The following is a 26767-nucleotide window of genomic DNA, read 5'->3' on the forward strand; positions in this document are numbered from 1 at the left end:
CTGAAATAAAGAAGAACAAAACGAAATTAAACAGGAAAAGCCGTGATCTTTTTACGAATGTATCCAGTTATGTATCTAAATGAGGTAGTCTGATTAATATTTATGACAACAACTGTATGCAAAATTTTTACAACTTTCTCTATATAAAAATTTGCATTTATATTTAACGACCAATACAGAATACTAAAATCAAGGATTGAAGTCGGTGCTCTAGAAATTTATTTTGTTAATTAATTTCTAATATTATAAGTACGCAAAAAAAAGTCAGCTGTCGTTTTTGTAAGTAATATAGAAGTTTCTTTTGCGTGTTAATAATATCGAGATCTAAAGTCAACGAAATTATATCGGTCTCAATACCTGCTAGTAAACGTGGCAGCTTTTCCGCGCTCGGGGAAAAAGCTATGACTCGCGGGAAATGAGCGAAGAGAAGTCGAATTGCCAAGAGGAAATCAATCGAGGAGCGACGGGAAATGGACAGCGAATCGGTCGTCGAATCGTCCGGAAAAATTCATTCCAGATCACACAATAACATTTCAACACACGAAGCATCTTCAACCAACTCCCATTTCAACGGAATTGGCATCAGTATTATCTAGGGTGAGTTCAGATTTCAACGCCATAAGGTCATTCCAATAAAGTTAACTGGGGTGTGTGATTTAACTTCTCTATTTCTATATATCTATAAAAAGTCAGTTAGATATTATCAGTTTTTTAACTTAAATTTATCAAAAAAAATAATCTGAATATTTACTTCTAATAATTTCAACGCAATTAATATATTTCTTTGCCTCTACAGTACTGAAATTGTAGAAAATTATATTGAATCAGTCTACTTTTAGAACAGCCATTTCTAAGTAAACGTATCCTTCCTCGTATTTAGAAAATTATTTTATTTTCGAAAATTCGAAAATGGATAAATCATAAATTTCCAATATACCATTTAGACAAGCAGATTGCGTGTTTCGAGAAATGGTTCGAAAAAATCATCGATTCAAACAGGATGTGTGAACATAATCCGTTGTAACTGCATTCGCGATGCAGCAATGATGAATGCAGAAACCCAAATCTGCTATACGCGTGGTTTGCCCCGGCCTACGTTCTACATCGCAAACGCGATTATTTCGTGGACGTTTATTAATGGTTCTGTTAATGACACACAACACGATGAGAATCTAGTATAAAAAGAAGCATTTACGTTGACGTTGACGGTTTGCTGACAATAAATAGGCACTCTCTCCTTGCAAAGTGACACTCGACGTAGTACAGCAAGGATAAATAAATCTCACGTCAACATTGGACCACTAAAGGGTTAAATGACCGCGTAAACATCTGTTTAAGGCCACGAGGAGATCTTTCTCTCGAGCATCTCCATTAATCCGCGTTAAGTATGCGTCAAAACTAACAACACTCGGTCGTATCTCTGTCATCAGATTTACACTCGTAATATATTCTAAAGAAATAGTTTTTCAATCATATTAACCTTCTACAAATAAACTGTCATTGACTAGATTGTCAATCTTATATAATTAAACAAATAGCATAAGATAAAAAAAAATATAATTAATGACAATATTTTATTTTTTCTCAACTAATAACTATATACTTTCGTTTCTGTTCTTTTTTAATCGTGTACGCCTCAATCGCAAATTTATCATTTCCCAAATGTTAAAAGAAAATGGTTGTTACAAATATCTGTAATGTTTTGTGCAGTTTTTCTTTAAAAAGTAGAATCTTTTTTTCTCGTGTTTAAAATTCATCTTTTTTGCCATTGTAAAAACACCAAATATTATAAATGTGCGATTGAGTAACATATAATCTAAACCGTATCCTTATTTTTGTTCCATATATACACAGTAAGTCAAAACATCTAAAAGGTCCAACAGGCGGTTGGTTTGGCCGCTTGCCAGACATTCTCGACAATTATCCGATACCCATTTCCCGCCGTTAGATGCACGACGAGGCGGAGAACGGAAAGAGAAAATAGAAATGCACCGGTTTTACGTTGTGAAATAAAAAAAAATGCGCTCATAGAATATCAGTAACAGCGAATAAAAGGAATGTACATAAATTCTTTCGCTGATTAAAATATTTATAAATGAGCTATATGCTTAAAAATCTTATTGTTAAATCAAGAGGCGTTGAAAAAACTAATTGAAAAAAACATATAACCAGAATTATAATTAAAAATTTTTAATTTGTTTCAAAAAATTAAATTAAGTTACAAATATAGATTTAAAATCGTAAAAAGCTTTTGAATACACAAATAAATGCAGATATTTTTAAGAATGCATTTATATATAATTTTTTTAACACGGCAGTTTATGATAAAAATTATTCGTTTCTTTTGTTGTAATTAGAATTCTTGAATAATAGACCTAAGATAAAATAATATAATTCATAATATGAGCGAAATAATTATTTTTACTATTGATACTTATTTGTACTATTTGCTAAGAAAAATCAATCGCCGAAAATAAGAGCATCTAGAGCGCTTAATCCATTTAAATCCGTTTCTGAATCCTAATTATTCAGTGATCAAAAGTGCATCAATACATAAATATAATTTAATTTTAATGACCTAAAAAGCAGGAAGAAATCAAAATAAAAGAGGAAGAAAACTAGAGGGGTGGTATTCCAATTACTGCCGACTTTATGCCAAGTCTCGCTTCTCTGACACTGAGATTCTTGAGACAGGGTGACACGATGGTTAATAAAGATGGTAATGAGAGACTGATTGCTGACACGCGATTACGGCAATGACACTTTAATCCTGGAATACGATCGCTTTTCCTTCCGCATAGATGCACATAAATTTCTGTCAAAATTATCCTCTATCTGCTTACTTATTTATTACTATAATTTACTATTAATATTATTTATTAATATTTAATATTATTAATATTTAATATTTTAAAGACAATACTTTACAGAGAAAGAGAGACGGAAAAGCGTGGTTATCAGTATCAAGTTATATTTAGTCGTAGCACAAAGTGTTCCAGACAAAGTGACCCAGTTGCATATATAAAAAAATGTTAGAGAAACTGGGAAAAAACATTATATATACAAAGAAAAACCTTCTATCTATAGAAAAAATTAGCTCGACTATTGCACGGCATTTGTGTGTACAAGTTATATTAAATTTATTAGATTAAAACACGTTACATGCAATGCGTTATCTACTTAATTTGCACACGCGATTTAATTAAAGTACAATGTAACAACATATTTCACCGACTTACACACCTTATCACATATTTATCGTTTGCATTGTGTGGTGTCGCGACGTAGCCGCATTGTAGAAAATAATGTGGCATAAACTCGGAACACCGATACCGCGAACCGTGAGAGTAAGAGCTTTAGTAGTAGCGAGGTAAAGCGGGAAATAACAAATGTTGGCCTTCGTTCGATGATATAAATATCGCGATTCAACCAACTCGTGTGCTGTCTTCTGAGTCACGAAAACAATGAATGGTCGAGTGAAATTTCTAACGGAAGGGGGCTCAACAGGCAGTTCGCTGGCCTTCCGCCAATACAAGAATGTCCATGCCGAACACGGCCAACGCGTTCTGCTATCCACATTAACCTATCGTTAAAAACTTTTATCGTACTTATCGCAAACTTTAGTACTATTTCTGTACTAATTGTGTTGCTCCATTCCGGATTTTATCTGATCCATTTAACTGACAATAATAATTTTTACTTGATCCGTTTAACGGAAGAAAGCATGGATAATTATAATTTATTAATTTCTTACGATAATTACGAGTATAATAGTTACTTTTTGTCGTGTTATTTATAATCAGTTAATCGTGCAACGATACTCGAGCGCAGGCAGCAATGTGAGCCGCCTCGTATGTCGCTTAAATTCTCGAAATGCAATCGTGACAAATTCCAGAGAATACTAAACGCGATTATTCTTTACAATCAAAAATTATTAGTCCGTGAGATAGATATTTCGGGATGTAAAGAGAAGAACTCGCGAGATAAAGTCTAGATTTACGCTAAATGTGGTGAAAAACACTCTCCAATCACTTTGCTATCATTCGTATGGCAATATTCAAGCAGATAGGCGGCGAGCAGAGTCGCGTCATATCGTCGTGTTATTATGTCTTGAATCGCGATCGCAACAAATATCGAAAGATTATTTTCTACGAGTGATTGCACGAGTAATCAGCTCTTATGAATATAAGTACCGATAGAGACCGATAAGTACAGCCAGACGATTCATGCTATTTCTCAAAGTAGATATATCACGAATTTATTCATTTGAAATGGAAATCGATGCAATCAGCAGAAATTTTTTGCAAAAATAGCTGCTTTCTTCTTAATAAGCTTTAATCTATAAGCTATGTATAAATGATATATACTACATAAAGATATTTTTTAAAAGAATTTTGAATAAGTTTTTATCCATTAATTCACATTAAAACAAAATTAAATTTACTGGATGAATTTAATCTATATTTGGTATTTTCAGCCCATGAATTTCTAAGCTCAAAAAACAATTATTAAGTTATATGTACTTGGATATGTAACATTTTAGTACAACCAATTTTTAGATAAAACATATTTTACCCGATTTAATAAATAGCAACTATTCTCAACGACACTGATAAACGCATATTAATAGTCGAGAGTATAAACAAAGTTTCTTTATTACCGCATTTCTATTACACACATAAAAATTACTTTGTCTACAACAAAAATATAAAATACTCAAACGCTTCTAATAAAAGATTACAAAATTTAGAATATTTTCTCTGTGAAATTAACTTAAACCACTGTAAGCCAATGAAATGTCGTTCGATTTAACTCGTGGGATTCGAAAGAGTTTCAAAATAGCGAACGATCTGATCGAATATTCGATCATCCATGGTTGACGGGTGGAAGCCCTTTTTGACTGAAAATGTAATTTTATCAAAATAGAATGAATTTTTCAAGCTTCGACATTTTCAGTGCCGAGTTTCAGTGTCGTTTTATGAAACTTTTTCTTTTAAGCTGGGATCAAAATCATTAAAATAAAAATTGTTGCGATAAAATATTTTTCACTTTTCAACTTTTGTTTCCAATTTTTTATATCACACACCGCAATGTTCATAGTTCGCTCGTAACTTTTTTGTCAAGATAGAATCCAATGCAATTTAAAAAATTGAAAGCAATGTATAAAACTGATATCATTAATTTTTTAATCATTTACGAGTCTGTCATTACTGTCATTTAAAGTCATCGGCAGGATTAAGTAATTTAAGATGTTCGGAAACAATAAATATTCATTATTTGCATCAGAAGTTAGAGCTTAAAGTTAAAGCTGTAAATATTATTCATATTGAAATATTCGCGACTGTGAAATTACGTCTACAGACGGGGGATTTGCTTTCTTCGCTGCGAAAATAGATATCATGGCGCGCGCACATGGGCGGCCCGTCACGCAATGTAAAATATATCTGAATTAATATAAAGAGGCGGAAACCCGGCCAGGGGAGGCCTGGAAACCCTCGAATACGGGATGTAAGAGCCTCGAGTGCACCTCGGTGCATCGCATCATCCCGCCTCCGTTATGTGACGCAAGGAGGAAATCCAGCGGCATATACATAAGCCAGAAGGGAGAGAGTGGGAGCGACATGACAAGATTCTCGCGAATTTCTGAGGTATGGCCGGGATTACGGGAATCCGTGTTCTGATATCCAGTAATCCTGAATACGAGCGAATACGTGGAGGATAAGAGGGAGCTGCAAGGTTCGCGTTCCTAAATACGGCAAGGTGCGTCCCTTATAGCGAACAAGCACTCGCGTCGTTTTTCTTCTTCGAGCAAGTCGCGAGCAAGACGATCAGGAGAACGCCACGTTTCTCGTGAATAAAACAGGACGCGGATGAAACACTTTGTGTGTTGTTATATCGCGACCGTATGCGAATGATGTGAGACGGCTGCTCTTTGTTTATGCATACACATAAAGCGCGCTCCTTCTTTCTCTTCTTTTTCTTCGTAATCTATATCAGACACTGCAAATATTTTATCATTTATCGTTACCGCTGTCGGAAACGCTGAGAATAAAGAAGACCGACCTGCACGAAAAATGCGTTTATTTAAACTACCGTTATTTGGTTTTCTATACTTGAATAAAAAACTGTAATTGAGTAAAGATGTAATTAATCATCAAAAAACCACTTAATAAAAGTCAAATGTAGCAAAAATTTACTTCCCTTCTTCCCTTCTTTGTTGCGTCGTGTAAAAAATAAATATAAATATAAATAAAATTTATATAAAATAATTTTGATAATAAATTTAAAAAAGATACAAATATATATATATAACTTACATAATTTTTTGAAAATTTTGGAATGTATTCCAATAAAAAATTGCAAGCTTAAACAATAAAAAAACAAATTTATAAACTTAATATTATCACAAGATACATTTATTTTTTGTATTCATTAATTAAAACGTTTGGCTAATTAAAATAATTTATTTTCAATCAATTATTTTCAATCCAAATTAATAAAATTACTTTCTTTTTTTAAATAAATTTGCCACTACTTTGTGCATCTTTTAATGATATTATCTATATATAGTAACTATTAACTTTACTATTAAACATTTACCCAATCATCCTACTCAATCTTATATTGAGCGACTACGTCATTCCTCGATAAACGTGTGCGTAAATCTTTCGGAGCGCATCTTGTTCGAGTATATTTGTCTAGCGACAGAATCTACCTGGTGACGATCAAAAATATTATTAAAAATTATTTAACAAGATTAATACTCAATATGCAAAAACTTTTTGCAAGGCACAGTTCGGTGGGTATCATCGAGAAATTTCATTGGACTGTTTCCGTATAATCTTGAAAATCTCGCCTGTCGGCAGGATAACGTCCCCGACATGACATCGAGCGAAAAGTTACCCTCTCGACCGCGACAGCTTGCGCACACTTGTGCCAACGGGGCCAAAGAAAAGCGCGAACTCACCCTGGGAAGTTCGATTTTCCACGATTAACCTTTTAAGCGGTGCCAACCGCCCGTCCGATGCACCTTCCAGCATCCGGCGTCCGTCTTTTATATACCCTGCCTGACAAGGAGGAAGCAGCTGTCGATTCATTGCGACGATCAGATCCGCGGATAAAAAGTTTCGCGTTTAGAATCACCGATATGAACGAAAAATAATCTCTGCGATCGGTAAAATGGAATTTTATATCAAAATTTTCTCGCTGCACAAATTTTACGAAAGCAACATGTTAAAAAAAATTAATATTAATACGAAATAGAAATGCGACTAATAAAATAACTAATATTTTTATCATTAAAAACTCAATGTATTACCTCGTTTAAACAAAAATTTGAATTAATAAATGACAACGAATAATCCTCTCGGTTCAGCTTTTTACATTCTAATTTTATAAAAAAACAAGAAATTATTTTGTTAGTATATAACTTTTTGTATCAGCAAAATGCGGACAATAGATAAAGAGAATCTATTTTTCTTAATAAATAAAATCGCCGTTAATTCTGTCGATCGAATAGTCACTATATGAAGAAATTACTTAATTTTTCTCGAGTTCCTTCAAAACCACAAAACTAAGGCCATTGGTGCGTAAAAGGAAACCAATAAGATCTGTTGATGTTCAAAGAAACTTCGTTTCACGCAACGTTACGTCGGTTATGAAGCCCAGCGTTCGAGTGATCGAATTGATTGGCGCGCGAGAAGGAGTTTGAGGAGGATAAAGGGCGGTCGCCGAGAAGTCACGCCAAAGTGAAGGTAGATAGACAGATACGGAGTCGTCTCGCGCGCATTTCCGTAGTCGATGAGACATCAAATCATTCCCCGCGCCGATTGATACGTCGATTCCGATACGCGACTCATCCGTCCGATTTCGCCGATTCATCACGACAGCTACGCGGCCCGTAAGAGAGAATTTTCAATCGGTTGGAAAAGGGCCCATCCCGAGAATACGCCGTAATCCACATTTCAATTTCCCCCGAGTCTATTCGTCACGCTATATAACGCGAGTGCCTTCGCATCATAAGTCGACATGAAAAATTCTTGATGATAATCAATGGTGATCTAGAAACTCGGAAAGTTGCGCGCCGGTCAACGGAGAGGAATCGTTTCAAAACTGGATCAACTCCCGTTTCCATTAACGTTTTAGCTGCCTATATGAAGTTAGCCCCCCATTTTTCGATTTTGAATATTTTTTTAGTTGTTCCAGGTTGTTCTACGTTTGTTCTATATTGTTCCAAAGTTATGAACAAAAAAATCGAAAAACATGACGGGAAAAGCAAAAAAACGATTTATTTTTGTGGCCACCCATTTTTTTTTAAATTCAAATTTTTTTGCTGTTCTGGATTGTTCTAATTGTTCTAAACATTGTTCTAAAATATTAATCCCCCTAAAAAAGAATTTAAAAAGATATAGCAAAAAATAGCATTAAGCGTCCAAATAGTATTTTTACATTTATCGCTATTATTATATTATGTTTTGACACCAAATTACATATTTAAGCTAAAAACGAATAGAACAACCCAGAACAACTCTCAGTTTCACCAGAACAAACATATAAAAGGCACTTTACTCTTGAAGGTAGAGAATTATTTTGTCTTTTTCGACCGATAATGTTACACCAGCGACACTAAAACCTGGAACAATGAGAAATAGACACAGAACAATCCGGAACAACTCTCAGTTTTGTCAGAACAAACGTTTAAAGAGCACTTTACTCTTGAAGGTAGAGAATTATTTTGTCTTTTTCGACCGATAATGTTACACCAGCGACACTAAAACCTGGAACAATGAGAAATAGACACAGAACAATCCGGAACAACTCTCAGTTTTGTCAGAACAAACGTTTAAAGAGCACTTTACTCTTGAAGGTAGAGAATTATTTTGTCTTTTTCGACCGATAATGTTACACCAGCGACACTAAAATCTGGAACAATGAGAAATAGACACAGAACAATCCGGAACAACTCTCAGTTTTGTCAGAACAAACGTTTAAAGAGCACTTTACTCTTGAAGGTAGAGAATTATTTTGTCTTTTTCGACCGATAATGTTACACCAGCGACACTAAAACCTGGAACAATGAGAAATAGACACAGAACAATCCGGAACAACTCTCAGTTTTGTCAGAACAAACGTTTAAAGAGCACTTTACTCTTGAAGGTAGAGAATTATTTTGTCTTTTTCGACCGATAATGTTACACCAGCGACACTAAAACCTGGAACAATGAGAAATAGACACAGAACAATCCGGAACAACTCTCAGTTTTGTCAGAACAAACGTTTAAAGAGCACTTTACTCTTGAAGGTAGAGAATTATTTTGTCTTTTTCGACCGATAATGTTACACCAGCGACACTAAAACCTGGAACAATGAGAAATAGACACAGAACAATCCGGAACAACTCTCAGTTTTGTCAGAACAAACGTTTAAAGAGCACTTTACTCTTGAAGGTAGAGAATTATTTTGTCTTTTTCGACCGATAATGTTACACCAGCGACACTAAAACCTGGAACAATGAGAAATAGACACAGAACAATCCGGAACAACTCTCAGTTTTGTCAAAACAAACGTATAAAGAGCACTTTACTCTTATATTTAAAAAAATAAAAAAATTCAAAAAAAACACTAATCGACACTAATCGCTGATGTAACATTATCGGTCGAAAAAGACAAAATAATTCTCTACCTTCAAGAGTAAAGTGCTCTTTAAACGTTTGTTCTGACAAAACTGAGAGTTGTTCCGGATTGTTCTGTGTCTATTTCTCATTGTTCCAGGTTTTAGTGTCGCTGGTGTAACATTATCGGTCGAAAAAGACAAAATAATTCTCTACCTTCAAGAGTAAAGTGCTCTTTAAACGTTTGTTCTGACAAAACTGAGAGTTGTTCCGGATTGTTCTGTGTCTATTTCTCATTGTTCCAGGTTTTAGTGTCGCTGGTGTAACATTATCGGTCGAAAAAGACAAAATAATTCTCTACCTTCAAGAGTAAAGTGCTCTTTAAACGTTTGTTCTGACAAAACTGAGAGTTGTTCCGGATTGTTCTGTGTCTATTTCTCATTGTTCCAGGTTTTAGTGTCGCTGGTGTAACATTATCGGTCGAAAAAGACAAAATAATTCTCTACCTTCAAGAGTAAAGTGCTCTTTAAACGTTTGTTCTGACAAAACTGAGAGTTGTTCCGGATTGTTCTGTGTCTATTTCTCATTGTTCCAGATTTTAGTGTCGCTGGTGTAACATTATCGGTCGAAAAAGACAAAATAATTCTCTACCTTCAAGAGTAAAGTGCTCTTTAAACGTTTGTTCTGACAAAACTGAGAGTTGTTCCGGATTGTTCTGTGTCTATTTCTCATTGTTCCAGGTTTTAGTGTCGCTGGTGTAACATTATCGGTCGAAAAAGACAAAATAATTCTCTACCTTCAAGAGTAAAGTGCTCTTTAAACGTTTGTTCTGACAAAACTGAGAGTTGTTCCGGATTGTTCTGTGTCTATTTCTCATTGTTCCAGGTTTTAGTGTCGCTGGTGTAACATTATCGGTCGAAAAAGACAAAATAATTCTCTACCTTCAAGAGTAAAGTGCCTTTTATATGTTTGTTCTGGTGAAACTGAGAGTTGTTCTGGGTTGTTCTATTCGTTTTTAGCTTAAATATGTAATTTGGTGTCAAAACATAATATAATAATAGCGATAAATGTAAAAATACTATTTGGACGCTTAATGCTATTTTTTGCTATATCTTTTTAAATTCTTTTTTAGGGGGATTAATATTTTAGAACAATGTTTAGAACAATTAGAACAATCCAGAACAGCAAAAAAATTTGAATTTAAAAAAAAATGGGTGGCCACAAAAATAAATCGTTTTTTTGCTTTTCCCGTCATGTTTTTCGATTTTTTTGTTCATAACTTTGGAACAATATAGAACAAACGTAGAACAACCTGGAACAACTAAAAAAATATTCAAAATCGAAAAATGGGGGGCTAACTTCATATAGGCGTTTTAGCTAGTCGCGAACCCTCCGTTGTCAATAACGGTCACTGGAGGAATTACAATACTTCGGACATGACGATATAAAATCTTATCGGCCACGACAATGCTTGATGAAAGTTTCTGCGGAAATTGAAGCAGAATATTGGAAAAAAGAAAGGAAGGAAGGAGGACCTATACCTACTTAAAAGAGATGAGTATACATAAAAAGAAAATTTCATGATTGCAAAAGTCGTTTACACACATATCTAGATAAAAGTTAAAACAATTTTACATAAATTTCTGAGCTTTAGATTATGACAATAATGTTACATCGGACGTTGATTAATACAAACATAACAACCCTAAATGTGTCATATAAAAATTTTTATTTTATTCAGAAAAACAATATATGATGTAAATGAAGAATTAACTTTAGAATTCTATACTGGCATCCAACAGATCTCAAAATTAATCTCAATTCCCTTCTCCATCGTATGAAATAACACAAGAATGTTTAATATTTAATAGAAGCTAGAGATGCGCAAGTCTTTCGAGATATCCTCTATGTCTCCCTTTTGCAGCAGCCAATACGAGCGAACGGTGACGCCGCGTGCTGCAACGTACAATACACGTATTGTACGAGTGTAACGAAAGTCGGAGTTTGGCTGGCTATTTTCATCCCGAGTTCGGCCGCTCTTTCTCTCCTCTCGAACCCTCCTCTCACCCTTCACTCTCATCGATTCGCGACCACCCTCCTTCTGCCTCCTCCTCGCGGCCTCGCCACAAAGCAACCCTTGTGACACGCCACGGTAAAACGGCTCTTACGTGTATCCCCCGCGTCGGTGAAAGCAAACAACGAGAGAGAATGCAGGAAAAGAGAGTACGACAAAGAGCGTGAAAAATGCGCTTCGTGTAATATCTCAGTCGCTAATTCAGTCCCTGTTAACGAAAATAACGATGGCAGTCGGAATTCCGGAGGCTGACGCCAAAAAGAGCGCTAATCCGAGATTGAACAGCCAAGAAAATCTCGCGACACAAAATCTGAAACTGCGGGGTGCGAGAGAACACAGGTGCGAATGTATTGCGGCCATAAGTTTCGAAATTTTGCAATTGCAAAAGTTGCGAAAACAAGATCAAGCGGAATAGCCGAAAGCGGAGTGTAGACGAACGTAACTTTCGCAAGGTAAGCTATTCGCATCTCCGTCGAATGCATGGGAAGACGGACGGCGATATTTCAGAGTCTGACAATTTTACGAACGCCTTCGAGCGAGAGCTTGGGGATCCGACCGCGCGAGATCGCGACTGCCTAACTATCCCCAATGTACAAACTTAAGAAGTTGACAAGTAGTTTTCAAGGGAATTATTCCACGGCTGCCTCGCCTCGGGAAAGAGATTAAGTTTCTCCAGTTCCGTAGAAATTTTCATGCAAATCCGCTACCGCAGGTGTTCCCCGCATAAACCGATCAATTGGATAAATCACGCGAACAGAATCGTCTGGTTTTTACCGCGTCACATTTAATGACGGTCGATTTCGGAGAAATTGCGCCGATTCACGTTCGACCTCGGGTCCGAAAGGAGGGCGCGTGTGCACATGCACACCTACACACATACACGTATAATTACGTATCTATGTCGGATGCTGTTACGGCAGTATATGTACAGCACCGCTTCCATTTCACCTCGTCATCCGTCAGAAGCGTCGACTTTCGTGCAGCCGACTGTAGGTCGACAGGCCGGCGGTGTTTATTGAAAGCAAACGAAGCGCCCTTTCGTTCCGCCCTACTGCCATAAAGCCCGGGCAGTAGGCCCACCCTCTTCTCTCTCCTCTCTTCCCGCTTTACTATATTATTTCCACTCGAGTCTATCGCCGGGTTAAAGACCCGTTACTCCAAACTATCGACTCCCACCCGACTGTTGCAAGACGAAGAGATTCTCTTCCTCCCACCGCCCACGTATCTTAAATATTAACACATTCGGCCGGGAAGACGTAATGCCATATCTTGTGCTAAATTTTGACGCAAAGATATTCGTCGGTTTCCGATTAGATAAGTTCTTTCCGTACTAACCATGCATAGACATGCGTAGTAGAAACATTTTAAAAATTTGCATAAAATTTGCAACAACAACCATTTCCAAATGCATTTCTCTTTGTCTCCGCATAAAGGCGGACTCAGCTGAGTATTTAGTCGATTAGTTTAATAAAAATTATCTTTATGTCAAATTATATTATAAAAAATATATTTATAAAAATATAAAGATAAAATTAAATCTAGTATCAGTAAATCATAGAAAATTTAGACAAATATTTATCATTAAAATGACAATATTTCTTTTCTTTGTGAAATCTTTCAATGGATTTTATTTATCTGAAAATATTGATTCCACTATATTCTAAAAAGAGAATTTTTTATTTGCTTAGATTTACAATATTATAAAATTTAAAAAATAGATTTGAATAAATTATCTGGATTTTATTTTTTTTTCAAATTTCAGTTATATGAATATTAAATACTGCTCTTTTGTTAATAGCTTTATAATTTTATCTGAAAATAATACAAATGCAATGCAAATTGTAATGCAAATTACAACATAATGAACTGATTATATTTAATGTAACGTCAAAAATATTGAAAATTGCAAAATTCTATTTACCTAATACATTCTTGTTTCCTGTCTTTATATACTTAAACATAATATTTTTGTTCTGCCGAACCAATTTATGCTTTTTTCCGATCGAGTTAACGCAACGCGGTCACCTGCAGCGTACCGATATGCAAGTGGATCATTCGTTTATCGTCACTCCAAGCGACTCGTAACTCTATCCGGGGCAATCTAATTCCATTATTCTGACGCGGACGATAAACGTGCGCGCAATTGCAGCAGAACCATCGTCTAGGCGTTGTCGTCGCGTAATGTCGTCGCGACGTCGTCGATACCTCGACGCGAAAACCCATATCGAAAGCTGCGAAATAGAACACGTCGTATGTGAAATAAACCGATCTAGTCGCGCGGCTGTTTATGCGTTGCGTGACGATGTCTTCTTCGATATAAAAGTCATGTATTTATAAGATTACAATTTTAGATAGCAATGTTATTACTGCTGCAATTGTATTAAACGATGATATATAAGAAAAAAAATATTTCGCGTACATAGTATCGTGAATTAATTATGTAGCCATCTAAAATTAAAAGCGGCGCTACTAAAATGTGCGCTACAATGAAATTTTGAATACTATGCCGCAAACAAAAATAGAATTCTTATAAATAAATTTATTTAATATAAATTTTATGTGACCAGCGTGAAATAAGTTTAGTACAGTTCAATATTCGCGAGTTCTTCCCTTTATCACATGCCGGAAGCAATATTTTGCGCAAATGATATTTTGTGTTGGATAAAATACCGTTAACATATATTTCCAATATGAAATATGAATTGCAAAATACTCTGTAAGATACATTTTAGATGCAAAATGTAAGATATGATTGAAGATACATACATCGAAGATACGACTGAGAATTGGATTCAAAATATAAAGTATGATATATATCATTTTCAAATATTTATATCGACATACACGTATATCTGAAATATTGCACGGCAAATATATCGATAGTAAAAAAAATGAGTATCATTTACGATACCTAACGCGGATGATAAAATTGTGGGTGCAGTCGCGGAACCTTCAAGAAACTCGTTATCACGTCGTCACTCAATGACTTTATGAATACCGTCGTTGTACGTAAATCTCAGGAACGGTAATCTACTGCAAAAAGTATCTAACATCCGGACAAAGATAAACGTCACAGCTGCGTAATTGCGTAATGTCACGGGAGCACTCCCATGTCGTAATCTCATTACCGATTGAACGAAGCACCGCAAGCTCCGCGACCGTGAACTTTCGCCGGAAAGAAAGTAGGGATAACCCGATAGCTTCTGTCGTCCACTGTTTCCTCGACATTGCACAAAATTAATCCTTTCTATCGATCTACGCGACATCGTTAAACTTATTACGCATCGTATTTGTTATTTCTTTCATTTCGAATTATAAAAAATTAAAATCACAAAAAGATATTTTTTCACTGAATTTATCAATTTTGACGACTTTCATATGATTTAGATATTATTCTAACATATTATTTTAAAAATCGACACATGGTCTTTAAATAAATGTAAATGTTTTAAATAGCTTTAAGATAATGTTTGACATTGAGTTTCTATCAATAAAATTACAATGTTCTTCCTTAAATGAGTTGAAAACGATTAAAACTGCATTATGTTCTATATATCTACTCGTTTAAATCAAATAACCTTGCCACATTATTATGCACGTTATTAATACTGAAAAGGAGGACATGTATAACACGAATTACAAGGTATATACTCAAGTACATTTTACACAATATGTTACAGGTGCGTGTTACAGCGTCACACTACAATGTGAGATGCCGTACAACATGTTCCCAAGTGAATTTGAAAGGTATGCAACGAGACGAAATGTGACTATAACATTTGTAAAATGTTTCTCGTAATAGGAGAAAGCGTAACATCTTTTCGCGGTGAAAATAAATCGTAAATTAGATTCATATTATAGTTTAAAACAAGAACGAAATGATTAATCCTGTAAATGCGATAAAAAAAATTTTAAAAAACACTTTTTATTTTTTGCAAGTAAAATGATAAAAGGTAAGAAAAATCTTCGGATAAATAAATATGTATATATAACAACTCCCGAGAATAAGATTATGAAAATATAAGTATCAGTTACATAAAGTTTTTTCTTTGAACAGGTAATTGTTGAATATTGCCTCCCGAACTGAAGGTAATATATTCATTAAGAAAAAAATTATGCTAATTTAATATATTACTCACGGATAGTGTATATATCTCAATACTACGCATTGAATATAAAGTTGCCTTGCCGCAAAATGTAAAATTGTATTAATGCTATGTAGAAAAACATTTCTAAGAATACATTTTCCTAAGAATTCTGCACGATGTTAATTAATCACACTGCAATCTGCGATGCACACATTTTACAGATATAAAAAAACATTGTAATAAACTCAGAAATTTCGTATTATGCTGTACAGAATGATTCTATCTTTCAAACATTTTCAAGTAAAAATAGTGTGTGTTCGCGATAACAAAGAGGCCAAAAAACATGTACTTATCTTCAGTGTCTACAGTATCTTTTAGTGATTAACGAAAATTAACATTATAAATAAAACAAAATGTAAAAAAATTCACAAATCGCTTCATTATGCAAACAGATGCTTGCGTCCGTGGAATATTTCACTCCTTATTAATCAAATATTAATGAGACAATATCCGGTTGGTTTTGTCGAGAATATAACGTCGTGGTTGTTAGCGATTTACCGCGATCGAAGCGGGTCGTGACGGGACTATAAAGTCCACGTGTGTTTGGCGATGAAACAACAACGTTCTCCAGCCGGAGTAATTCACTCTCATCCAATCATCAATCACGCGTCGCTAATCCGAGTTCCGATCGAGTATCTACGTGGCTAATGAAACTCGCTTAATTTCAAACGATTTAATTTTCAGCACAATAAATCCGAAGAGAGCAACTTTACGTTCATGTCAACACAGCGGTCCGGTTCTTTCACGTTCCACTTTATGTTCGATATGTCGGAGGAAAAATGTGCTGATAAATCAAAAGTATCCGCAGAGCGCGCTTCTCCTTCGCAAAGGTGCTTCCCTGTTCTTTATTTGCTTCATCGCTAACGGTATTATCATGAAATTACGTTCAATGTTAGAATGGTAGCCATGAAGTTTATATTTTAAAAAACTCTTAGTTAACATTGTTGTAGCAACTTGTACAAGTTAAAAGTACGTAGTTCTCTTTCTTTTTTGTTTAGGAAAAAATTCTCAGATTCCCTCACACTTCCAATAATAAACTATGTCGAACAACCGTTAGATATCGGTTATTCTCGTCTTAATGAAAATAACGCAAAAGTGATTTAGGACTGCTGTGATAAAGTTATCGATGGAAATGACTTTCATGAGTTTCGTCATTGAGATGGAAATAATAATAGCATTTCCACTTTAATAGGCGAAATCTCGTGGGAAACCTCATTACTGAAAACATATCGAAATTTGCAATGTAATTTATTCAAACCGAGTGCTGCGGACTTTGGAAAAAACGCGACATAGATACCCATAATTTTAATTTAAATAAATTTAATTTAAATGCAAATTTTATGAGCACTTTTATCTCGAAAGTGTCCTACTACTTCTCGTAAAATTAGATTTTCGAGCCTAATATAAATTTTTCGAAAATTGTACTTTGAATTTTACTTTTCACTCGAAGAGTGTCGGCCACCTATTTCCCAGCTACCATTTTCCGTCGTGGAAAAGGGAACACGAGAACGAATAGGTCAACTATACTCATTGCGAACTTGTCAGTTGTCCCTGTATATAACATTGTGTGTGCCCGCGCGCAAGCATGTGAGCATGAAACATGAGACAGTCTGTCAGTGGCAAGTAGACGGAAGGGTCAGATGTTTTGTGACGATTTATAGGCCTACACACATAAACACGTCTGTATATGAGAATACATATGTGAGTATGCATGTGTATATTCGTACTTCTGCGGTGAACTCGATATATTTTCGTGAAGTGCATGCCGAAGCATGCCGGGACTCTCCCGAGTTGCATTTAAACTGTCGTGAGCAGCACGGGAGAGAATAGACGTGACGACGAAAAGCGATTCGAAAGAGCGAAATTACGCGTAAAAGAGGAATTCCTCAAGAAGACCGCGCGAAAGGCGAAAAGTACGCGTGAGAGTTTCGTGGCAAATGAAACACTGGCGCTGATACCATAAGTCACAAAGAAATAATGTTTCATCAACTTTTGTTAAAATTAGATTTAAGACCAGTGAAAATATATAGAAAATGTAACTCAAGTGAATAATTAGTATTCCCTTGCTAGTCTTTATGTTGAATTAGTAGTCCAACTGGAACAATACTACACTTTGGTGGAGCTGTAGTATTAAACTCAGTTTTGTTACAAGTTACAAGTGCTTTAAGTATGGGATCAAGTGGAATAACTCAGAGCGCTGCGTAAATAGGTCAATACACAACAAGTTTCCAATAATTAAATTAATAACCACCATATTTGTTAACTGAACATTGTCTACTTTTACAATTATTTCAATAACAAATAATATTTCCATTCAAAGTTCAAAACTCTCACTCGACACTCGGAAATAATAAATAAAATTTGATAGAGAAATACCGACTGATAGATTGAAAATAAATATCACAATTGTCAAAAATAAGAATAAAACAAACTAAAAATGTAAAAATTAATTTTTAAAAAATATTACGTTACAAATTGTATTTATTAATTGTTTTTAATTGCTTTAATCAAATTTGTATTATTCTCCACAAGTTAATTACAATACTTAAGTAATAGCAATTTAGTGCAATTAATTGCGTGAGAAATAATGTAGCCGTAACACACAGTGTCAATAGGTGTGGTTTTTGCACCGCTTGACAGCCAAGATATGAACGAGTGAATCAAACGTATGTATTATAGACTTCCTTCTCGATAAAAGTGACCGGAGAAAACCGCATGGCTCGATAACGATTTACGGACTGAAAAGCGACCGTCGTGACACGCTGACATACGTGAACCACACGTAAAAGCAGGAAACCCGTGAAATAAATCTTATTCGACGCTACGCGTATGTATATGCGGAAGCTCAATACGTACATACGTAAGATTAGATCGATACACGTAAGTGAAAACAACCGATATCGTTTTATAGCGCAAAAGCAAAAAATTGAAAAAGTTATCGCCAAAACTGTGATAAATGAAAAAAAAAAACTATTATAACTTAAATAAAATGGTATTCAAAAATAAGCAAAATAAAATTTGATATTTAAACAACAAACGTTTAAGTGCAAATAACAAATACTGTGTCAAAATTTACCATATGACTTAATATCAACAGGACGATAATATAAAAAATTTGTTTCTTTTAGCAGCACAAAAGTTATACATATATGGTATATATTAATTTTTCTTTTCCGAATAATAGAACATCTTTGGCATTTTTTTTTTTTTTTTTTTTTTACGAGCCTAACATTGCGTTTTTTTCTTTCGATTTGATATCAGGATAATAAAATTCACGAGACCCATACCAAGATACCAAATTCGAACGTAAGGTCGCCGGCATAAATCTACCGACCGGTTCTGTTAACGCCGTTCCCTTTTTTACGTAACGCATTAACTTGCGCGTCCGCGAATCATCTTCCTCGAATAGTCCGCTTCTTCTTGCCAATACGCGTAGCTTCGTTAGCGAAACGTTGCGCAACACCGACAAAGAATTAATTCTTGCCACGTAGCTCTGATCCGTGCACACGATATCGCGAACTTCGTTACTATCTTCGTTATAAAATTTCTAATTAGAATTATTCGTTTTATGTCGGTGAGGGAAAGAAATAGCAAATGTAAAAGTGTAGAGTAATATAAAAATAAGATCTTTTATAATAATATAAAAAAGTTTCTAATTGCATCATGAAAATCACGATTCGTTAACGTTCCATTATCAATAACAAAAACTGAGAGAATTTTGATAGTTTATATATGATGATATAAAATGCCTACAGCAATTTTTTTAAATTTCCGAGAGAATTGAAATAGAATATTGGAAAACAGAGTGAGCAAAAGGGAGGTGTTGTGTCCCAGAAGGGACAGACATCCATAAAAGTGGAAAAAGAAAAATTACGGTTTGCGGATTCTGACAGACCCTATATTTAATCTTCCATGTTCACGTAGAGTGGGTAAAAAAAAAGGTATTTGTACATCCTATCCTTTTTGAAATAATTTGCACGAAAAGTAAAATGTTGCTTGTACAAAGTGCGTTTTATTCACCAATACAATTGAAAACGGTGCATTCTCTCTGACGAAAACACTTTGCACATTTTTCTATTTTTTTTCTGTAAAGTTATTCTAGAAAAGATAAGCGCGTGCAAATACTTTATTTCACTTTTAAATTATATTTCAATTTTAACGTGTCAATAGCGCGTGTCTGACCTATGGACATGCGAAACGCCCAGCATGGGCGAAAGTGCAGACTGGTCGAAGAGCACGACGCAGGGGTGCAAGCATACGATGAGGGCGACCCGGGATACCGCATCGTCGCAAAATGCATTTCGCCATCATCGTGCACGCGCTTGGTAATCGCGGAATGTCGTTCAACAAATGCGACGACGCGCGTCATCGGTCGTCAGAGTTGTTGATCACGAATGTATACACGGGCGTCAACAATTGCAAATCATACTGGACGCAATGTCGTTGCGAATTTTTTCCTAACGTATCTCCACGTGCGATTGACAAGCGAAACGGAGAGACCAGATCGATAATAGCTCCGTTTTAGACGTGAGCCCCTCCGTTTTTTATTTTACAACGAGACAAAGAAAGATATTATTTCACGAATTCAACAAACATGTAACTACTGATTTAAATTAATAAGTAATAAAATAATCGATCAGCTCTTTTAAATTATATAATTGACAATTTTTTATGAATGATAAAATTAAAAATATTTTGACTCTGGCAATGTTAAATTCACTAAGAGCAAGGAATTGTTATAGAGAAAAATCAATGTTTTATATAGTTTAAAAATTTAGTGAATTTATCCATGAATATATTTAAATGTATAAAATGATAGGAATAAAAAGTTGAGTGCAGTAAAAATACTCGGCCATTAATTTTCCTACCCACAAATCAGAGAATCTGATCGCTGTCGTTACAAATATTGATATGATATCGAGTGTCCAAATGGACCTTCTATCTATTCCGATGTCGTAGATGTCAATGCGTAATTTATCGCATCAATATCTTGAAACGAAAACAACCAATGTTATCTTGTAGTTTGGAAACCAAAGGGTGGGGATTGTGTACAGACGTTAAACGTTCCTTTTTCTATGCCTTCAAAGGTATTTTTAAATACGAGATTTCTGAAACCAATTGTAACAATGTCAATGAAATTTCGAATTACTGTTCAGATAGACGTATTATAATTCTGACATTTTGCGCGAAAGATTTACTTCACGCTATTTGAATATTTTATCTTTCTTCGACGCATGCAGAGAAATTTAATATAAAACACGAGAGGCATTTTATAATCGAATAAGAATCTAATATTAGAATTAAATACGATCCTGATGTATTTTGTACCAAAATTAAGGGTGTGAATAAGTTCTCTTTTAATAACTACAAAATTTATGATTATGACCAACCAAACGACGTCCATTGAGCTGATGATGTTCCACTTCCGAAAACCGTAAAGATAGATTTACATCACTCGACTACCGATATAAATTATACCTGTTCTATTGTACTTGTCACCAACGTATTCTGAACATTGTCATTGATACAAAGAAGAATTGTAATTCGAGAATTCCTCTGAAGAAAATAATGAAGAGAAGAAGCGCACTCCATGGGAGGTCGCACGCGCGTTCACACCACAATTTGCAAGTATACATACACGCAACATTTGAAAAAGATATTCGTACGCCTGCCAACGGCGTTGTCTCTTCTCGTATCATAGTACAGAGGTTTCTAATTCGGATAGGTAGAAGAACAGCGCGAGTGCGTCAAGGCCGGACCGTTTAACTATTGCCCGACCGGCCGGCCCGAGAGCATTATTGACTGGATTTATGTATCTGTTCACCGTAGCGTGCAGAGGAAGACGTACGGCGTCTGGTATCATCGTGAAATCGTGAATCGTGAATCGAGGAAAGATGATTACAACACCGGTCATTAGTCCGTTAGAGAAGAAAATTAAGGAAGCTTTGGATAAACAAGACATGACAAATCGTTTAATCAATTAATACCGTTTGTAATAAAATTTTCAAGAATTATTTTCTTTATAAAGTTCACAGCAGAAAATTTATCTTTTACATTTTTAAATTGTTTTAAATGTTTTTAAATAGACAATATACACATAATAATGATGAAAATGGACAATAGACACATAACAATGTTAAAAGAGCGCAATTTAAAAAACAATATTCTGCATTAATTTCATTAGATTGAAAAATGGACTGAAAGATTGACTGGAAAAGACCGCATTCTGTTCGGAAATTATTCAGGATCTTTTACTTATAATTAACTCCAAACTACATTATCAATGTACTATCGAAGATGGCTAGAAGCGGATGGCATGCAGAAAAGCGGATTAACGATGGAATGGATAGTGACGACAATTCTCTTGCGTTTTTTTTTTCTCAATCATGAATCGTGCGATTTCGTGGCACTGAAAATTTCCTCACGCGATCTCGACAAGCGAAAAAATATTGAATGAAAACATACACGATGTAAAAATATCAGAGAAAACAACGACATCAAATAATACTCATAAATTATTGACTGATTGCATCAATGTTAATTAAATACTAATTTTGAAGCAGCGTGTTGTTCCATATGTCACTACTGACGAGTTTATTAATCTCTCGTTATGTATAATCTCGTTATGTATAATATTGCAAATAAAAACTTACGATTTAAAACTTTCTACGATTGAAAAAGCTGCAAAAGTAAATTAATGAAGCAAAATTAACGTGGCTAATACATCGATTTCTTGATTGTCAATTACAAACATCAAAATAAAGCAATAAAATGTTAACTACAGTTATCATACCTACAAAAATAATTAACTAAATTTTTTCTGTATGTGTTATAGATAAGAATATCATTAAAAGAAAGATGAGTATGTCGCGATTTACTTAAAAAATACTCTTTTTTTTCACTTTTCACAAAATTTGTGAAAAATATTCTCTTATTTAAAAAAAAAAAAAAAGTTTGTAACTGCTACAGTTTTTATATAAAAAAAATGCACTAAATTTTGAGTGACAGATTTAATCTGTAAATTCAAATGGCAAAAACAAGAACATGTTAAAATTTATGAATCGACGTTTGTCAAAATTGTAGAATTTATGAACATTTTTTGTCAATCGAGCAGACCTGTCGATGCAAGCTATCCCGTGATGAGCTTCTCCCCGAGGCGTTCACCTGCTCTTCTCCCGGGGATGCAAACTCGATCGTTACCGGAACGCATCCAACGCATAGATACATTTACGTAGAGAGTAAAAGCATGCCAACGCATAGTTCGCCTCCGTGTTTTCCGAAAATACGCTCGAATAAAAGGCTAATGATGGTAACGACTGTAGCAGAGTCAAAGCCGAAAATACAAATGGTAACGTGCGAACATAGTTACATGGTACTTTGATACATTGTATTAAAATACCATGTATCAAAATACCGTGTCCTTCAAAACAAATGTTTTTTTTTCTCTCTTACTCTTTTCCGCAGAGTTATGTATCTCATTATTTTAAAAATAATCGAATGTTTCTCGATTTCTTGAAAGTTAATTAATTCCGATTACCGATTTGTCAGACGTCGTTATATTGTAGATGTAATGGAAAAAAAACTCGATATGCTAATTTCTAATATGCATTCCAATGCAACCAGTCTTGAGCAACAGGAAGCATGCGAGTTGGCGTGTCGCGCACGACGACGATTACAAAGAATTTACAATGTATCGTAACTACTCACCATATGAAGTCCTTGCAGTGGCTACAGAAGGTCGGCTGTTTGAAGAACCTTGGCATAAAGCTGTGGTTCTTGACCATGTAGACATTTTTCTTCTTCAAAGCGCCCTTCCGGCCCCGCAGCTTGTTGGCGAAGTTGGCGGTGTCGCCGGTTCCGAGGGAGTCCTCGCACGTGTCCTGATCGTCCGCCATGGTGCCCACTGTTGCTGCTGCTGCTGCTGACCGATCGACGATGGATCGACTCGCCGACGACGTCGATGATGCCACACGCGAGCGGCTCGTCGCCGGGGACGCCGGCCTCCCCGAAAGCTTGGTCAGTCCGCGTCTAAATTCTCGGCACTCGGTTTTCGCGCGCGCGGTTTTGCTTTTAACAATGACAATGACGACGAGGACGACGACGGCGACGACAACCACGATCGAACTCGCACGGAGAAACCGCGCGCGGGAGCTGTCACGGCGCACCGACCGTCGACGGTATGTCTCGCGCGCGCGATACTTGACGAGAGAAAAGGGGTGGGGAGAGAGAATGAGAGCAAGAGAGATGAGCAAAACGTTCTATACTGCTCTCGGTCGACGTCGGCGCGCGCGGTTCGTTCAAGTCGTCTAAGCGTGCTCCGCGGCCTAGGTGCTACGTGCTCTTCTGCTGTGGCCTGCACCTCCTCTCTCGGCGATGTCGACTCGACGATGACTCTCCCGGCCCTGTCTCTCCCTCTCGCGGCTTCAGCAGGCGCTGCGCTTTCGCTCCTTCCACCAATCTCTCTCGTCTCGCTTCCACTTTACGTGGTAGTCTATTCGTTCATCTCCCTCACTCGCTCTTGCTGTCTCTTTTTCTTTCACTTTACAGCGCACGCTTGTCTTCCTCTCTCTCTCTCTCACTCCACAGCTCACACACCGCGCTCGCCCGGCATCGACTGCTTGACTCTGTCTCGTGTATTTCCCTCTTTTTCCCTGCTGCAGAACGTGCACCTCCTCGTTCTCTCCCCTTCTCTTACTTCAACTACGCTCGTACTAGCTACTACTACTACTTGTACAATTTTGTCACGCTATCTCTCTTCCGCCTGCTCTCTATGTTGGGCGATCTCACGGCTGCCCTCCTTGTCCAATACCCATTTTTCTCACTTACTCTTTCTGTTTATTCATTCCTTTCTCTCGCTCTTTAACGATTTTCTTTCTCTCTCTCTCTCTCCTTACCTACTCGCTCCAGTTCTCGTCTGACTCCAACCATCTATATTACATCGCATTTTCTTCGTCGTTGCCACGATTCGTCCGTCGTCCCTGCACTGGATTAGCTGTCACACAACGTATCGTCGTTTTATCTGTCTCGCTCTACCTCGAGATCCGTTCGCTTCCTCTCGCCATGGACTGTCCTTGTCCGTTTCGTGACGCGACGCCGTAACTGCCGCGCCTCTGTTCTTTCTCTTTCTCTTCCGTTGGCGGCCGCGCGCGCGGGCTATCCGATAATTTTAGACTCTCGGCGCAGTGGCTCGGTACTGCCACTGCTCAGCCTGCGCCGCGCACTCGAATATCGACATACGGACCGACGGCGGCGGCGGCGGTCACGAGACCCGTGAGCCACACGCGGTCACGAGATCGGTGAGAAGGAGAGTGACAAAGGTGGAGAAATAGGAAGAGAAAAGCGCGTACGATGCTTCCCCTTTCTTGCTCACTTGCTTCCTTCCTTCCTTCCTTCCTTCCCGTTGCCTGTGGGTGTCCAGATCCTACCCTTAGTCTCTTTCCTGCGTGGAATGCCCCCTACGGGCTCGCGGCGAAACAGGGAGCAAAGCTCGACCTCTGTCTTCACCCGCCTACATCTGACTCGATTCTTGCATATGTCTTTCCTCTCTTTCTCTTCCTTTCTCTCCCCTTCTGGCGATCTTTGCTTATCTGTTCGGCACAGGTCTTCTCAGTCGCTGGAAAAATATACTCATAGACGAGATCAATCCCAACAATTTTATGCGCGATGTAATGCATACACACTGGCTGTTCCAGATTTGCATCGCATCCATGCTCGGCCCTCCTCGACTCACCTTGCGGAAACGCACGATGCGCTCGCCCCTTGAGGCCAGCTGTCTGTCGAGAGCAGTAGTCGCGGCTGTCCAGTGTCAGACGCTTCCTTGGCACGTTGAACACGTCGTAGTTATTATAGTTCGCTGCAATCACAGCTTTGAAGAAATGATTTTGGAAGCGTCGTGTTTCCTGAAATTTTACCATTTTTCATGTTATATATAAATTCAAGTTATTATATATAAATATTGATATTTTTATACACATTTATATTTTAATATAAACTTTTATCATCTAAAACTAAGATAATAATCACTAGTTATTATCACTATCCTCCTCTTATCATTCGCGTGAATTACTCATCCTTTGATAACATATTCAACTATCATGCAAAATGTTGCAATATTTAATCTTGATTATCTCGTAAAAAATTTTTTCTGAGAACTAAAAATGTTCAATTATAAATATATTATAAATCTTGTAGCTAATATCTATCATAGATACAATATTTGCAAATGATATTTCCTTCCTAATATAAATATATTTTATATCTAAAAAGTTTTAGATAAAATAAATTTTATTAAAATAAAAGCAACGAATAGAACGATATCAAAATCGATAAAACAAAGCTTCACTATGGATGGGTCGCAGCCATCCCGCGTTACGATAGCAGAATAATGTAATGCGATCATACTCAATGATAATATGACGGATTCGTGCAAGCCTCCGCGTACGATCCATCTGCTTTCATTCGGGCCAACGAGTATCTTTCAGAGCTGACCATCGATCGCAGTTTTATCCTCGCGAAAAGCATAGAAATACAAACTAAATCATATTTAGGAAGAAACTGGCACTACATGATAGAAATTAACATCTCAGCATCCGTGATGCACTTAAGAGTAGAGAGATGAGTTATAGCTTGATCCTAAACCGGTCAACCGGAAAGACTGTAACCCAAGTTGTGACGCGCGGGTCAATAATACCCCCGGGCTATTTTTAATAACATGACCATGCACAGAGAGTCCTTGCGCGCGCGCATATATAACACATATATACACACACACTCGTGCGGAAAGCATGTGTACCCTATGTCCTGGAATGTCCGCGGGACATCCCGCAGGATCGCGGAAGTACCAAGTAAAAGTTCACCCAGTTAAGGACATGCTTCCCACACAAGTCAAACAGGTCACCGTCCAGAAAATTATCCGGTCAATACATACCTCGTAT

At 36.5% G+C, this 26767-nt stretch overlaps 1 protein-coding gene and 1 long non-coding RNA gene across 4 annotated transcripts in view; one reads left to right on the plus strand and one right to left on the minus strand.

Annotated features, from left to right (window-relative positions):
* LOC105673816 (Protein C kinase 53E) overlaps window positions 1-25783 on the minus strand; it is a 60158-nt gene extending 34375 nt beyond the window's left edge. For both annotated transcript variants that reach the window (XM_012369747.2, XM_012369739.2), the window contains exon 1: window positions 23541-25783. In XM_012369747.2, coding sequence (XP_012225170.1) covers window positions 23541-23728 — 188 coding nt within the window. In that variant the 5' untranslated portion in view covers window positions 23729-25783. The remainder of the gene's footprint in view (window positions 1-23540) is intronic.
* Window positions 9-20127, plus strand: LOC137000154 (uncharacterized). Of its 2 annotated transcripts, none has more exons than XR_010890485.1 (3): window positions 9-279; window positions 365-597; window positions 20004-20127. It is a non-coding gene; the product is annotated as an uncharacterized lncRNA (long non-coding RNA). The 2 variants fall into 2 exon arrangements; XR_010890486.1 differs by lacking the exon at window positions 20004-20127 and adding an exon at window positions 15366-15503.
* Window positions 25784-26767: the final 984 nt, after the last annotated feature.

The sequence above is a fragment of the Linepithema humile genome, chromosome 5 (genome assembly GCF_040581485.1).
Source record: "Linepithema humile isolate Giens D197 chromosome 5, Lhum_UNIL_v1.0, whole genome shotgun sequence".
Classification (NCBI taxonomy): Eukaryota; Metazoa; Arthropoda; class Insecta; order Hymenoptera; family Formicidae; genus Linepithema; species Linepithema humile.